Raw genomic sequence first — 17704 nt, forward strand, 5'->3', positions numbered from 1 at the left:
ACGCTCACTTTGTTTGTTATATTATATTAAAAGTTATCAATAGTTAATTATAAAAGGAATGGTCCACTGAAACCCCCAAAATTGATGAGACTGAGACTCAGCCATAACAATTTAGTAGACAAGACTTATTGCATACACTCAACCATTACTAAGTAATACTGTAGTAATATTGCTAGTACATTTAAAAGCAAGAACATGCTTCATCTAATCACAATGTGGTTCTTTTACTTTCGAGTAAATATTTTTAGACTTATACTTGAGTAAAATGTTTGAGTACCTCCTCTACCACTGGCTAATAATAATGATACATTTTGTTTATATAGCACCTTTCAATACACAGTTACAAGGGGCTTTACAAGTAAAAAAATTGAAAGCAAACTATGGGAAACAAAAAAGAAATTTGGGCACGAATACAAAAATGAAAAATGTTTCAGATGAGAAAAGAGTAAAACTGAACTAAAACATTGTAAATGACTAATATAGTCGTTAAGATCAGAACTAAGAAAGCACACCTATAAACTTTTTTGTGTATTTGTGTGTTATTTCTTCTATTTCAGCACCTAATTAAATTAAATTTCCATCTAACTTTATTTGTGCCAAATCATAACATTATATCCAGGCACTTTACATAGGAAGGTCCAGCTCCCATCATATAATATAATCTTATAATGGAGGGACAGAAGGCATTTGAAAAATCTGCGTCTTTAAATAGAAAGATTTTATTATAATGACAATAATGTTATTGTTATCAGACGTCATACATGAAGAAGCCCCGCCCATCCCCTCCGCGGTTCCTCCTCTGATTGGTCCAGTGTTTGTGTTTCCGCCATATTCAAACAGAGTAGTCACGAGTCTCCGCTGTAGTGAGGCTTCATGTTGTTATTCTCCACCTTTCATTGATATAAAACCAGCGCTGCTCTGCGTCGCTGTGGTTTCAAATGGGCGAAACCAGCGAGGCTCCTGCTCCCGCTCCTGCTCCGCGCTGTGACAAGCTGAGGAGAGAACCGAGCTGCAGGGGGCTGAGGAGGAAGTCCCCGGCCGATGACGCGTCTCCCCCGGGCAACAGCAGCACGAGCCTGCGTCGGTGAGTCCATCTTTGTTTTTAACCAGTGAAACCACAGCCGCTGAAACCGCTAACACTGTTAGCTAGCAGCTGTTAGCATGCGACAGGTCATCACTGCAACGGGCTCTGTGTTGCGTAGTGGCGACATTATAACCTTTAATGGGCGCCCAGTTATAAAGTGATGTCATTAACGTGACACGTGCGAACATATAGTTAAAGTGCACACGTTTAAGTTTTACTGTGATTTAAAGTGCACCTCATTTCTGCTGCTGCGTCGAATCTCCACAAGATGGCAGCAAAGGCTCACAATGAGCCCCTCGAGTACAGGAAGTTGTGTCTTCACCTCCCCCCCATTCTTTTGGTCCTGTCAGTCATCTGCTCTCTGATGTGTCCATCAGCATGTTGAGATATGTTTTTCATATTCTTATTTATTTTGTCGGAGCAGTCTTGTGGCTTTTTTATCATTCAGATTCACTCTATCCTGTTTTAATTCATCTGCAGACATTATGTATTTGACTTTTAGAAGAAGTGCATGTGGATAACAGGTCCGATAAACAAATCATTTAGTCAATGAATAATATTTTTTTATCTGTGTAGTGCATATTCACTAATTGTAATTTGTTCAGAGGGTTCTATGGGATGCGACATCCTCTGTCCTTGACTCTCGACTAGTGAGGTAAAACTAGCAAAAACCCTTGACTGGCAGGAGTGCAATATGTGTTGCTTGTAGCAGAGCACGTCAACAAAATAACAATATCAACATTCATGAGAGAAGACAGCTTCTAACATGAATGGAGACAAAAGGTATTGTCTGACAAAAGAATGGAGCAGCACTGACAAATGAATTGATAGAGGTTTTTACCAGCGATGGTATTATTATAATAACAATAATACAGTCCACGCTCCATGATGTGGCCTCGGCAGCGATCCTGCAACGCTACAGCACAAAGACTCCGGGGAAGAAGTCAAGTCGGTAACATGTACTGATCAGACATTAATGTGATGACGAGGAAGAGGAGTAAAGAGGGGCTCCATGTGTCCTCCGACACTCTAGGCCTATAGCAACATAACTAATAGCTGAGCCGGCTCTCACATAAGCTTTTACAAAAAGAAAGGTTTTAAGCCTTACTCTTAAACATAGAGAGGGCATCTGCCTCCTGAAATGAAAGTGGGAGAGGATTCCACAGGAGAGGAGCTTGATAGCTGAACGCTCTGGCTCCTGCTCTACAGTTGGAGACTTCAGGGCCGATTTGTAAGTAAAGTAGCTTGTTAGACTATTTTATTAAAGGATACGATTTTTTTCCTTGCCTGTCTCAATGCAGTACTCACATACCCACCCATATGCACATTAAAACTGTTATTACTTGTTTTAATATCCTTCCTGCCACACCGACAACACCCAGCATAAACAAATACCCACTGGCTGTGACGAACGCAGACTGCTTTCTTTTTTATTCTGCACTGAAATGTGAATCTTGTCTCTGATGTTCTACATTGAAGTGGCTGCAGGAAGAGATAACTAGTGGAAGGGATCAATTCACAGCCAATATTGAGAGGAGGAATAATCAAAGCAACCAATAACTCTTTCAATGCACAAAAGGATGTGAGTCTTGTTTTATGTGATTTATGTTAAAACACGTGACCTTGTTCTTTGAGTAAAACCATTCAAACTAATAAAGAACGGAGCCAGTTTGAATATCAGCTGTACAAATAATATCTGACTGATGTTAGCCAATAAGAACAGAATTTATTGTTGCGTCTCTTTTTATGGAGAGACCCTTAAAATTCCCAAGGCAGCACTCGTAATCGTAAACCTTGCGTTCAGGCCGTGTTTTCCCAATTTCTTTTTTACAACTTTTGAATCTTTAATCAAATCAAAAACTACATTCTAGACAGACTAACCTTCTCTATGTAATGTCTCCAATGTATTGGCCATACATGTGACCAGGGCTGAAACCACGTCCCAGCCCGGAGCTCATTTATTCCAATAAAATTAGATTTTTCTGCTAAATTCTCAGACTGTTGGCTAACATCATGGTAATCAGTGTGTTTTGGGATAATAAAGCCCTCTGAGCATTTATATTGCTTTCCTTTGAACCGATTTCCATGCTGTGTGCCAAAGCGTCCCGGCCCTGCCCAGTGCCCAGCTGCACGGCTCCGCAGACAAACATGGAAAGAACATCACCAATATTTGAACTCAATAACAAGATTTACGGGGGAAAAATAGCCGTAAATGTTGAGTGAGAGAAAATAAGGTTTGATTTTTCCCAAGTGAGACTGGCATTCATGTACGAGACGGGCACTGGATGTTTTAATTTTGAGTGGTCTTGTTGCCAAACACGTGCAGAATCCAACTAACAGAAACAAACGAGGCTGGTTCAAAGTCTGTGAACTTGACGTTGTGGGTTCATTGTCCATGTAAAGCCGCGTGGTTAAGTTTTCACGTCGAGTGGGCGGAGCTATGTCATGTATGTTGTTTTGCACGAATGCTATAAGGGTGGGGTTTGCGCCTCATAAAAATGGAAACACTCTCAATAAACATCACATCATATAACACTTCATATAACAGCAATATGAACATGCACCCCCGTGAGATGATCTTAATGAATCCTGCTCCGTCTGCCAGCATCGTGAAGTGGCTCTGAGGGTGTAAAGAGTATCAGGTGGACGTGTGCGTGCAGGCGGGGTCAGGAAGCAAACAGTTGAGTTTCAGAGCCAGTTTTTGACAAACAAAGGCAGGGCGAGCAGGGATGCTTGTGCACTGACTCACGGGGTACACTTCCCCTGACACACCAGAGCAGGTACAGGAGGAGAACCGACCTTTGTCCCCTGGCTTGTGGCGGCGAGGAATGCGTGGTGATGTCAATCACTTATGAAAAAGTTACACACACACAGGAGTTATCAGCTTTCAGGGCACCTTACCGCATGGGAAACTAAACACTGAAGTGTTTCCCTTGGGATTTTTCTCAGCAGCAGTGCTGTTGTGATACCGGACCTGTATTTATGTGCGTCAGTGGATGCTTTAATTGACCTTAGTGGGGCTGGGCAATAAAACAATATCAATCATTTTTGCAGTGCAATTTTTATCAATAGCATTATAACTATGCATCTATATACTGCTTATGCATTGTGTAAGCACAGTGAGAAGGTATAACACATAGTTGATCTGCCGATTTGGGAATGTTTTGCTTTTTTTTTACTTCTCTGTGAATAAAAAATAATTTTAAATCACAGCCTTCACTCAGGAGTAAAAAATCTGCCTTTAAACTCAAAATAGTAATATGACATTTATCGTGATTGACTGATGGGAACATTTTTGTCTTGATATAATTTTAGCCAGCCCTAGACTTTTTAGAACTGGAGCTTTGACCTTTGAAGAGCCTCTGGGGACCCAGATTACGGTCATACTAAATGTCAGAGGATGAAATCCCTGGATGCAGAAAACTTTGCACACTATTTTTATTGAACATAAATAGAAATAGACAGTTACGGAGCAAGTCTCTCACAAAATGTGGACATAGTAGGTTGTACACTGGTGTTATGTGTACCCTTATAGCATTAGTAATCATTTAGCCTGAGTTAAGTGGCCAACTGCCTCACACTCAATCACCGACAGATGATCATTAGTGTCACTGTGTGTATTTGGTTGTGGATGTGTGATAAGGTCCCCTTTGTTTCATATTAACCCCAGTGTACAAAGTGCATGTTTGACTGCTGCTGTTTAGTCATGAATATTAAAGAACCACGAAATGTCATAATTCATGCACATGCACATCTAATGAGATATGTATGATCTGCACAGAAGATTGCACATGAATGAGGAAATAAAATCTGCCTTATATTCCAGAGATCGGATTCTCTTTGAAGAATTCATTTTCAGATGTGTAGTTGTTGCTCATCTGTCCACGGGCAGTTTACCAAGAGTAAGCAGGGATTTGGTTTCTCACTTTGAAAGAATACAAAAGTGTTGACGTATCCACTTGGCTGGTTGAACATATGAACCTGCCGCCTCATGGGATGATCTCACCAGCAACCAGGCCAATGTTGGACTTTAAATATTTTGACATTTTCATTGGTAAAATAGACAGAAAGTAGACGTGGCAATCAGACCATGTAGTTGCTGCATTATGAGCAGCTTTCAGTTTAATAAAAAGGCATGAACACAAGAGACCAACTAAAGCCTTTTGTTTTGTATAACACTATTACACAAACTTGTGTGCTCTCCAAGGGTTTAAGACAGAAACGAATCAATATTTATATCTTTTTTGATTTAAAATGCAATAATACAGCTAAAGATTAGAGCCCAGGCGATCGATGATATTGGCCTTTATGAGCCTTTCAAATACTGAAAATTTGTTTGAGTCCACAAAACACTTTTGTAGTTCCAAGGGTAAACAGCGTTGCAGCCAAATCCAATACAATTGAAGTAACTGGTGACCACTTCTTCCAACGTAAAAAAAAAACAACTGAAGAAAACATAAAATGCCTCCATGCTGCTCCTGTGGTGTCATCCAAGTGTCCGTCAGCCCCGACGTTCAAATTCGACTCAAAACAGGTTATTCACACCAAGTTTTTAGCCTAAATGTTCACTGTTAATTTCTTTGCCCAGAGCTACGTTCACGTTCGTGCTCACAGCGCACAAGCTCTCGCCTAAGGGACGTGAGACGAGATCAGCGATAACTTGCGAGTTCACACGATACTCGTTACAGCCTACTCTCGTTAGACAGCACTCACGTAGTCGGTACCATGAAACTGAAGTGACTTGATCAGTTTATTTTTCATAGCTGTGCTTTTGTGTCATCTCAAAAATGTGTTCTGTGGAAGAGGCCTACAGAATTCAAAATACCTTTTTATTTAAAAAAAAATACAGTATTGTTTGGTGAAACTGCACAACAGATACTTTATAGTAAACTGTAAGGTTCTGTTCAGGCAAAGTCCTTTATGTTTCCAGGGGCGGGCGGGGCATCTTTGACATAAAGAGCTTTGTCTTTCCCTTTTATCTTCTCTGATCACGAACAACTCTCTTTCATTACAAATACCCTTGTCTGCTTCGGTGCCACTTGCTTTAGAACAGTTGTTAAGGCCTTAAAACCCCCCAAGCTCATTATATTGCAAATTCCAAGCACAATCAATGTTATGTCAATATTGTAGAGTGAGTTTGTTTTTTTCTGTATGTACACTGACGCACGCACACAAGCATCTTAGTAATATTTACATTTGTTATTTCTCATAGATAAACCTCTTTATTGACCTTTGACACAGTCCATTTCAGACAAACACACCCTCGTGTATATTTTAACAGAGACGTTAAATGCCAAACCACAGTAAAGTCTAAAATCCTTCTTCTCTCATGACGGCTCCATCTATTCACTGGTTAGTAAGAAACAGTGAATGTCAGCTCTAAGGTTATCAAAGTTTCAAATATCCAGTATTATGGAGCATTTCACCCCAGATTGAGAAGACAACTGGGTGAAAACTCAACGTAGTGCAACGTAAATCATGTAAACATCCACATGTGGTTTGGACTGTAATGGAGTTTACTATAAGAAGTGTGTGATTAGCCGCACAACAACTCTAACAAATATCACGTTTACCACAGTGAAACATGTTCTACTCATTCTCCCATTACAGAGCCATTAAGTGTTTGAGATGTTGAGAACTTCAATGATAGAATGACTATAGAAGTTTTGATCAAATAACCTGTGGCGTTTTAACTAACAGGGGTTCCTCCTGTAGAAGTTTACAGACTCACATTATGAGTGGTCAAATAAAGGGTTGAGGACACTTAAACAGAATAATCTACCCGTGCCAGGGGTGTCAGCACTTTGACAGTTAAATCTAAACAACACCTGCAGTGACCTTTGACCCCTGACTTGCCCCCGGGGACACCCAGGGAGCGTCTCATTTTCCTTCCCTCCGTAGCTGCTGTTGTTCCCCCACAACACATGCCGTTTATTCCAAACACCTTACAGGAGCATCGGTGCATTCATTTCCAATGTGGGTGGTCCAAACAGGACTTTCAACCTTTCTCTACTTTTATTTTATTGTCGATGATTGTGGTATGACTGAGTTTTATAAACATCTCAAACCGCTTCTGCACTGTCGGATAATTCTGGTTTATTGAGAGCTTATTTAGTGGCATTCTTGTGTACCGAGCTTCCCAGAAATCACTTGTTAACCGTGTGACTAAAGTGATGACTTTCTCATTCCTCAGAATTTACTGCTTACCGGATGTTTGGATATCTTATCCCACACCCTATCTGAGGTGGGTCAGATAAGGGGGTCGTGGGCTGTGTTCATCCATTTATGTAACTCACTCTCATTGACCAACTCTGTGGAGGGAGGCGTGGTACTCCTCTCTCTGGCTTTTTCTTTTGTAGCACAACTATTTTTAGCTGTTATAATATCAAGGATTTTAAATGTATTTCGGCAGAAACTAAACTATTCCCCTCTTGTCCGGAATCTTTAAAAATATTGTCCCTCCTCTCTCTGAGAACCAGCTTTTCACTCCATGTTTGAGCATGGCCTTCTTTGGAAACAACTATAAATGTCTTGTGTTATGAAGTACACACAAACCAGAACAACAGGGTTGTGTGGATGATGAAAAGTACTGATTTGTTCCTGAAGTGGTGAATAATCTTTGTTTACATTATCATATTCACAGGTTTTCAATTATACTAAAAGAATAGTCCATTAATCAAGCCAATTGTTAGACACTGTCAAGTTCCAGTTTTCCTGTTTTTAACTTTTTCATACATTACTGTAAACAAAAAAATATTTGATGCACTCACCTTTACCAAATATTTACCTGATTCATTAGGATTTATTTAGATTAGCTTGGTGAGGACAACCACCAGGAGGCAACACATGCATATGATAATAATAAATAAATTCCCAGCTGTAAGTGAAATGACCCTTACACAGATTATTATGTAAATAAATAAAACCATCATTACCTCATCATTATGTTTATTTTGATATTCTTTTATCAGCCCCTTGACTACACTCAACCACTGTGGGTGCTATCAAATTAAAAATATCACACCCACGTTGATGAGACATGAGATGAATGTAACTTTATTGTCTATCCCAGCACCGGGCCATATTTAGGAGGCGTGAAAGGTTAGCAGGGAGTGCTGCCGGCGCCTGCAGTGCTGTAGGACAGTTGCTGTGTAACTGGATGAACGCCACCTGAAGCAACACTTGCAGGGCGGCAGTATGACTGGAATGGCTCAGCCTCACGAGCAGCACTTGCCGGACACACACGCAGAACAAGTGTTTCTGAGCAGCTCAGCATTCTCCGCATGCTCATGACTCCTTAGGTCCCACCATGGAAGCCCCCCACCCCAAACCATGAATCTTCAATATTATAAACTATCATTTACGGTCACTGCAACGATTACGATCATGTGTGAGTCCCGGAACGGGTCATTAGATCTGAGTAGTGCCGGTGGTTTGGTTCCCTGTGCTGTCACGTCTGCTGAATATGATGAGACATCGTTGTTTCATCGCTCCTTTAAACATGCTCCACAATGTCTCAACATTTCATTGTTTGTTTGAATTTTCAGATGATTTCAATCATGGTGCTTGGTATTTATTACAAATAGTTTTTACTTGTATTTTCACAGCTAGAAACTTGAGAAATCTTCCTACTGGTGGTGTTTTTTTTAAAAGGTCACAGCCTCTACCAATAAATGCGATGATACAGGAGTCAGTCCCTGCTGTTTACAGGCTGCGTCAACTCGGCAGGACATTTGTAATGTATTTACTTGTTGCACAGTCACTAAGCCATGTATGGCAGTCTGAGGCACACTGCTCATTTAAAGTATTTCGTCGGTGTGAAATAATGCTTCAATAAAAATCCAGTTTTATTGTTGGTACAAGGCAGATCTAAGGCGCTGCTTTGATGTTGTTCTTCTTGGTGTATAACCAACTATTCACTGAGCGGTAAGTGCTCTGTCATTGGTCGGCCTATCCTTGCCGTAATACACTTAATTATCACGTGGCTTGAAGAAGAAGTTGTTTGACACGAGAAGGACTTACAGTAAGCATGGCTGGATTGTGGGGGGTCGGCGTTTTAGTACAAACAATCCCACTATGGAGTCCCAAAAAAGGCAACCCTCTCCCCTTTCAGAATATCTTAACAAAATAAGACATTTGGGTCCTGTCCAAATATTTGGGAGGGAGGAAGGTGTGGTATAAAGGACCCCCCTTCAAATGTCACGAGGGTCCAAGGACAGCTTAGTGGCTGATGAGGCTTCTTTGAGGAAGTAGCCTAACTGGGGTCATGTTCCCGTCTCCTCTGTGACTGGGTGGATTCCTATCTGTCAGTCCTGCTCTGGATTGGAGGGCCGCACTGCGACACCACCATGCTGAGGCTGTGGTAGGTAACGGGGAGTGGATGTTTTCTCAGGACACCACCAGTTTCCCCCTCTTATCACCTTCTGAATTCCCAGATTACACTAAGTCACTGGCTTTGCTCACTCTTTGGCTGGGACTTTGGGTCACTGGTGGTTAAAATCGATCTGGTGCTTCCTGAATATTCTCATACAGTAATTTGGTTGGAGTCATGTTTGTTCACAGCACAGTGAGGTGACCGCTTGTAGTGACACTGAGGGCATTCTTAAAACAGGCTCTGTACTGTACATGGTGGTTTCTGATGCCCTTTATATTTGTTATCACACAGGTCACTGCGAAGAGGAAGCTCCTTCACCTTCCTCACCCCTGGACCACAATGGGACTTTAGTCTGGTAAGTGCAAGTCTCTCATATTCCAATCGAAACAACCTACAGCAGAGAGGGGCAAAACATGTACAAGGTGGCCCATTGCCAAGCAAAAATAAATGATATACCTACTCTATTTACTTCATATGTGATATACAGTGCAGAGTTGTCTTCTGGCTGACTTCTGTCCTGCCGTGCAAACTGGGAGTGCACGTTTAACATCATAACAAGGTCTATTGGCTTTAAATCTCATCAGAGTCCAGGAAATGGTATCGCTGTTCACTGTCACAGCGATGAAAGGCGGCTCCTCGTTGGCCCGGGGCTACTGTAACCCAGATAAACCATTCAGACTGAAGGACAGATGTTTTTACTTTTTACTTATTGAGCTTTATTAAAAAGATATGAAAACTGAAACAGTTTATACACAACTGTAACTGGTTTTGATGGTAATTCAAAATAAGATCTTTTTTTCCCCCTTTATTTGCTCAAGATTGTACAGTTTTTATCACTCATAATAAAATGAATGTTACTTATTGGGATGTAAAAGGCATGGCAACCAAATGTCAAACTCACAAAAGAAAAGAGGTAAATAGGGAACAAACAGCTATTTAGTGCCTGACTGAATAATTAAGTCTAACAATATGTAGGCCAATATTATTATCAACAAATATAGAGTAAAATATTCCATTGCAATTACAGAAGCTGTTATACATGCAGAACTGAAGTAGTTGTGTTGAATGTTGGTTGTAAACACAGGGCGGACAGTCTGAGGTATTTGAAGTTTTTGTGATCTATGGTTTTATTGTTGTGAGAGTTGCAACCCATCCAGAATGTTGGCCTGGTTTTGTTCAGGGCTGCTGAAGATCTGGTCCTGTGTTCGTATCCACAAAGCATCTGATGTTACCACTGGTGCTATTCACTGCTGTACTGGGAGCAGCCTTTAAGGAACAATGAGATAGTCCTGAGCTAACCCAAGGGGTTGACTTGACTCATGTTAGTATATACAGTAGATGACATCATGTTTCATGAGTGAACTTCCTCACAATGTCCACACTGACTTGGTGTTTGACAGGTGAGCTCAGTCTGTCAGTGAACATGTAAATACTCCTTTTATACACAGTGTGGGCAACAATTTATTTATATGTACTGATGGAAGCTGATGATTGTTTAATGTTTACTTAAGGACATGCGGAACAAAAATGGTAAAACAGAGAAGTTTGGAAATGTAAATTCTGCATTTTGACACAACAGCCGCTTGTCGTTTGTAGTCTAGCTCTTTCTGTAACTACCAACCAAAGTATTCCTGTTTACACGCTCACGTCAAGTGTAAGTGAGTGGTCATGTGATATGCGTATTCAGGTGTGTTAGTATGGGCGGGGATAAAACTGATACGGAGTCTAAAAGCCGATGTGGAATTGTTTTCGTATTAAAACGCCATTTTCAGATAATAACATAGTAGTATGGATGTAGACTAAGTCTGCCTGTTAGGAGGTTCTAGGTTCTTTCGCGTAGTAAAGTAAACATCTCTTATACTTCCATTTCTGCTAGAATCAAGATGATCGTGTTACTTATACTACATAAGTGAATATTTGCATGAAGTTGACTTCACTCTGCAGGGTAGCAAAGAGTTTTTTTAGTCTGTCAAGCATTGTGAGGGCCACAGAGCTGCAAAGCCATTCACTGCGATAGAAGCTGTCCCTGTCCCAATTTTTTGAATCTGTACATTTGAAAGACCTCTGTGAATGTTTTCTATTCAACCCCTGGCCTCAATGCTTTGTGTGAGTAGCCTGTATACCCCAGTCATGGACTACGATTTCTGTGTTGCTCCTTCAGAGCTAAACTTAAGTCTGTTCATGTACCCAGAGACCAAAGTCTGGATATAGGAAATGCAGCCTGCTCCGATTCCAGCCCGTAAGAGAGGACCATAATGGCCTTCAAAGAGCTGCTGTCTCTAATACACTGGCCTGCTTGTGGTTTACAGTCGGACTTAAATGAAACGAGCATGACCGAAAACAGCGTACAGATTAGACAGCGAGCAACATGAAGAGTGTGTGCGCATTCCACGGTTTTAAAGCTGCCTAAAACACAATCCATCCCTCGTCTGAAGGCAGGGAGGGAGAAATAAAAGCAATGAGAGAAGGCCAACGGCTCTTTATCTTGTGCCAGCCTGCTGTCTTTGATTTGCAGACATGGCACGCTTAGCTCTTCCACCAAAACCATGTGGACCTCATTAGGTCACCCTTTCAATCCACCCCCCTCCCCCCGCTTCCAATTTATCTGTCACTTATAAATCTACCAAACAGCAAACAATAAAAGAATCTTGGAAGAGTCTTTGTCTTCCTGCCCCTCATTGCCCTACCTCCCCCTTGCCACTTTAAGCTTGAAGGTTTTGCCAGGCCTTTAAATACAGTTTTGCCAGGTCTTCAGGCTTTGAAGTGGTTAGGGGGGATTTTTTTTTTGTTCACTGCTGCCTGGAGCGTGGCCAGGTACAGGTGGGGGTGCATTGTCCCTGAGGCGAACTTGAGTGAGCATTCCCCCCCGAGCACTTGGTGCATTCTCTCAGACTACATCAGGCACGAGACCTCCAGGGGCTTTCTGTCATGGCAAGAATGTGAATCAGATTTCCAGCCCAGTGCCAAGGTGGAACAGATCAAACCAGCCTGCCGTTTTGGTGGAATGTGAAGGTAATTAACAAGGGTGAGAGTCAGATTCTGAGCTTTTTTGTCTCGTCAAGCAACAAGTTCAGACGGCCAGCGATGTCAGCCTCAAGAGTGCCTCGACCCGATAAGAAGCATTCCTGCTTTAATCAGATGATGTGATTTAATGTGGCTGTCAGTGGCTGAGTCGCGTCTGGTTTTTCACCCAAACCTTGATAATTATTGTGGGAAGGCCTTGCCCATATCAACAGAAATTTGAATTCGTACTAACACCAACACCTTGCTGATTATCTGAATATTTCAGCATTCCACAGACGGCAGGATTTAGATCACATAACCTTTGATGACACAGAAAGCCTCTCGGGTGTTGCACTCCAGTGGATGCTCATCCATGTCAGGGAGAGGACCCAGCACAGCTGCTTCATCACTCTGCAAGTACACCTCACTTTGATGTTGCATTGCAGTTGTCCACTACCTTGGATTCATGCCTCTTAATAACTGATAGCACGTGTTGAGTGAAATTAGGTTTTAGCCTGTTTTACTAGCTCTATGTGATGTTTTACAGGCGCTCATAAACGTATCTTGCTGCAGTGATCTGATCAGTAGAGACCCAATAGCCACGTGTTTTTAGGCAAAGTGAAAGTTCAATTGGCCTCACTTTAAAGGGATAGTTCACCCAGAAATGAAAATTCACTCGTTATCTACTCACCACTATGCCGATGGAGGGGTGGGTGAAGTGTTTGAGTCCACAAAACACTTTAGGTGTCTCAGGGGTAAACAGTGTTGCAGCCAAATCCAACACAATTGAAGAAATTAGTGACCAAATCCTTAGACGTAATAAAACAACAGAAAAACATAACATGCCTCCATACTGCTCGTGGAGTGTCATCCAAGTGTCCGCAAGTCCCCACATTCATATTTGACTCGAAACAAGGTCATTTCCACTGTGTTTTAAGCCTAAAAGTCCACCAGAAGTGGCTACGCTAGCAGACGTTATCATTTCTGATGGTCCCTGAATGCACCTCATAGGAAGATATCAGTGAAACCAAGAAAACGAAACTTCAATACTAATGTTCGCAATCTTGTTTCACGATACATGATGCTGTACCCTAACCTCCTGCCAATGCTGCAGGTGCAGCTCTCATCAGAATTTGTAGAAAGCCTGTATTGTCATTGTATCAGCAGAATACAAGGAAATCCAAATTGCTGCTCTATTGATGCATATTACTTGATCAGGGAGGGCCATGTCAAAGCAGTGTTTCCCATTAATTATCTAGACTGAGGTGGCCCTTCATATTCTAATTTGTCCTCCCACAGTTTCATATTCTCTATCTCTAACTTGGTCTTTTGCTCCATTATTTCCATTTTATAGTTGTGTGCAGTACCATTCGCAACGTGTTTGCTCAGACAAACATTTTTCATTTTTCTTTATCTCTTTTTTCTCTCTCCTTCTCCGTCCACCTCTTCCTGTCTGCAGAGTAAATATGTATCCTCCCTCTCACTAGACTGTACTTGTTAAACAGCTCTTGGCAAGTTAGGCTCCTATCTAATACATGCTTGGGTCACAATAAGCAGGTTGTCAGGTCATACGATGGATTTAGTTTTCTCTGAACATCTGACTTGATGATGTCATGGTAATAAGAAACGTGTGAATGAACGTATGGGATATTGTAGGAGTTGTGGCAGGTAACAAACCCCTCAGCAGGCTGGTATCTAGAGGCAGAAGAGTAAAACCCCTCATTGTGTTTATCTGAAAGTGTGAGACGTGTGTGTAGTGGCAGCTCTTCATCCCGGCTCTCCCTTTGTGTTTCTGTTGTGTGGACATCATTATCCTTTTGTGTGGATCTGTCAGTCGCTCCCCAGATGAGTAATGGTGTGTGTGTGTGTGTGTGTGTGTGTGTGTGTGTGTGTGTGTGTGTGTGTGTGTGTGTGTGTGTGTGTGTGTGTGTGTGTGTGTGTGTGTGTGTGTGTGTGTGTGTGTGTGTGTGTGTGTGTGTGTGTGTGTGTGTGTGATCACCTGCGAGTGGGGTGGTTGTGTTTGTTGAGTCAGAGTATTTACGTTGTACCAAGCCAACCATTTGAACAAGTTGCTGCTTGGAGTGTGTTATTCTATCTGCGAGTTGCTGACGGAGGGTTTTCCAAAGGTGGGAGGACCAGGATGGCTCTTTTTTTTTTTTCCTTTTCCCCCGCTGTGTCTGTTTTTGCACAGAGATTACGCTTGTGTCGTTTTTATCTCATATGTAAGACATGCGCTTAGGGCAATATTTAACTTGGAGAGGGAGCATTCACACTTAGCACGCACGCTCAGCAGACAATAACCTGCTGACCTGCTGAAATGTACCCACCCCATTTACTGTGGCTTTAGTGTCCCTGTTCAGACAAACACTTTCATATCCCTTACAAGGCACTCCTATATGATGTGTGTGTGTTTATATTATACAAATGTGTGCATGTTTATATAAGGTTTTGTGTTTACATTGTGTGTACGCCTTTCTATGTTCATATGTATGTGTATATATTATGGAAGCGTATTGCTGTCAAACTGTGCGGCAAGTAGAGAAAAAGAGGAAAATGTCCTATTTAAACAATTTGATTGAGTTCTACTTTATTCTTGGGTTGGGACATGATGAGATTTAGCTTTTATTAAGCACTGTGAATGACATCATGATAAGTATGCAGGCACTAAGGAGGATTTAAAAATGCGTGGGGCTGTACAGCCTTGGTTAAGAGCCTCGACTAAATGATATGTAATGTAATGTAATAAAGAAGGAAGTAGACATCAGTTCATGTATATATGTATATATGAACATGTTAATCCATCAGTTTGTCAGTTAATTCCTTAGAGAGCTTTATAAGCTTTAATACTAACACTGAAACTCCTTGTGCTCAGCTGCAGCTGTAGCACTGAGTGAAAGTCTCCCGAGTAGAAGTGAAAGAGACGATCTTTTGTGATTCGCAGCTCTATTCACAGGCTCGTATTGAGATGCAACTTTGAACAAACCAACCTATTCATTGCTATGTAAGGTCACAACTCTACTTGTAATCAGGCAGGGGAAATATTTAACAGTGTGGAGCTGAATTTGTTGAGCAGATAGCTCTTAGATTTTTATGGTTGTGGGAAAACAAACACTAAAAGAGAGGAAATGCCGCACAACACCACAGGGCTTTAACACAAACAAACAAACATCTCCAGCCATTCATTGTCAGCCACCCCTGACCATTATATATCCATTTTGGCCCTCCTCACCTCGCTGGTCTATCAGGTCTTGACATCCTGTGTGTCCAGCCAGAAGCATTCTAGCTTCCATGGTTAATGGAGCGCAGTAACTGACCCCAGGGTGTCCCAGCAGCCACCTCTGCTCATCTGGGCTTTTACAACCCTCAACAGGCCAGACTACTGTTCTCACCTGCTAACTGACTCGCTGACTGACCGTCCACATGCAGGTGTTAAAGTGTCCCACTGCTTAATGAACCCTTTCCTGTTTTCTGCAGGACCTACAGCAGTGTATATTGTAGCTTTACAATAGAGCTACAGGGGAAATGAGCATAACTCACCTGAGTTACAGGAGGATAATGGGGGGGCTGTAAATGTTTCTACGACAGTCTCATCATGGCACCCAGACAAGGATGTGTACTACATCAGAATGGAAAGAAAACACACTGCAGCATATTAGTTGTTCCCAAATGCAAGGGCTCTCAGGTTTGCTTTTAAATTGAAATCCCGGAAGTGTTTGAATAAATGATCCCACTTCTGACATCTTGTTCATCTTGATTGTTTTTAACTTGAGAGAGAGCTCAACAATCTAACCGGCTACAATATCCTTGGGGGCAGCTGTGGCTGAGGGGTTGAACGGTCGTCCTCCTAACAGAAGGTCGGCAGTTCCATCCCAGTCCATCTGCATGCCGAAGTGTCCTTGGGCAAGATGCTGAACCCCGAATTGCCCCTCCATAGTAAAAAAGTGCTGCGAATAGATGCACTGTATGAATGTGTGTGGCAAACTGTAATGTAAAGCGCTTTGAGTGGTAATCAAGACTAGAAAAGCACTTTATAAATAGAAACCAAACCAAACCATTTATAGATAAACAGACACCTGGAGCAAAAAACAACTATCATGTGTGATCCAGACTCACCTACTAATGTACGTGTTTTTGGCAGATGTGACTTCTCACGCTATGCATCGTAATAGCACTGGATGACACATGATCACTAATGACACTACTCATGTCTTTTTACAGAAGCGGAAGCGCAGGGAGAAGGATGACAGCGATGCAGTCAGCCTCTGCAGCTTCGACTTCAAGGTAAATCACATCATCAGACCTCATGAGGCAGATAACACACACCCACACGCACACACACCAGAGCTTCTTACACTTTCCCCCTTTCACAGTTTATTATAATCATGATACAATTGTGTATTATGCTATGCTAACATTTTGTAATATTGTGTTTGTGTTATGGGATTGTAGTTTGTTTAAAAGTGTTGAAGAATGATTAACAATCACATTGCAGAAAGTGAAACCAGTGTTCCTGGTCAGACAGTTTACATTTTCTTGATTTGCCAGGGGCCCCTGGTACTGCTTCCTCTACCCCTGGTGGACAGTAGACCCCACTTAAAAAACAGTAAATAGGATCCACACATCTCCTCCTTTATATCACTGATCACACTCTTTACATTACACCCGTTCAGTTTTATAAACATCATATAATAAGTCAAAAGCGTACGGTTGATGTTAAAAAACACCCACACAAATAAAAGCAATACAGCAGAAATTACATCTTATGCAGGCCTCCAAAAACACTGTTTTCATATGCCTTAATATGTTAGCTGGCATATTGATAACAGGCCAGTAAAACCAAAGGAAGAAATCCAAGAAAACAATAACTGCTGGCTTCTTACAGAGGGTCTCAATCTAATGTAACCTAGAGTTTCAGCCTAACGTCCTCTCCCTCTGATGCTTTTGAAGTGTTAGTCACTGTGACACACAACTGCACTTTTGAAATAAAAGGGAGGTGCCGTATGTTCTCTGCCCTTCAAAATAAACAACATGTTGTGATTCAGCTATGATCTTAGGCCTCCGGGTCTGGACAACTAGTCATATGCAGACTTGAGAGGCCAAGTCATTAAAAACAAGGATAAAATCAAATCAAAAGTAGAATTTGCACACACTGTCAGTCCTCAAACATGCCTGATTTTCTTCATCAAGGTCCATGCATTATTCTCTTAAATTAGTCTGTTTATGGTGTTGTTCAGAAACATTTG

At 41.6% G+C, this 17704-nt stretch overlaps 1 protein-coding gene across 1 annotated transcript in view; it reads left to right on the top strand.

The window, feature by feature from the left end:
* Positions 1-849: 849 nt before the first annotated feature.
* net1 (neuroepithelial cell transforming 1) overlaps positions 850-17704 on the top strand; it is a 30381-nt gene continuing 13526 nt past the window's right edge. The window contains exons 1-3 of the mRNA XM_035147533.2: positions 850-1084; positions 9750-9813; positions 16680-16742. Of these exons, the coding sequence (XP_035003424.1) occupies positions 939-1084; positions 9750-9813; positions 16680-16742 (273 nt within the window). The 5' untranslated portion in view covers positions 850-938. The remainder of the gene's footprint in view (positions 1085-9749; positions 9814-16679; positions 16743-17704) is intronic.

This window comes from Hippoglossus stenolepis, chromosome 22, assembly GCF_022539355.2.
Source record: "Hippoglossus stenolepis isolate QCI-W04-F060 chromosome 22, HSTE1.2, whole genome shotgun sequence".
NCBI lineage: Eukaryota > Metazoa > Chordata > Actinopteri > Pleuronectiformes > Pleuronectidae > Hippoglossus > Hippoglossus stenolepis.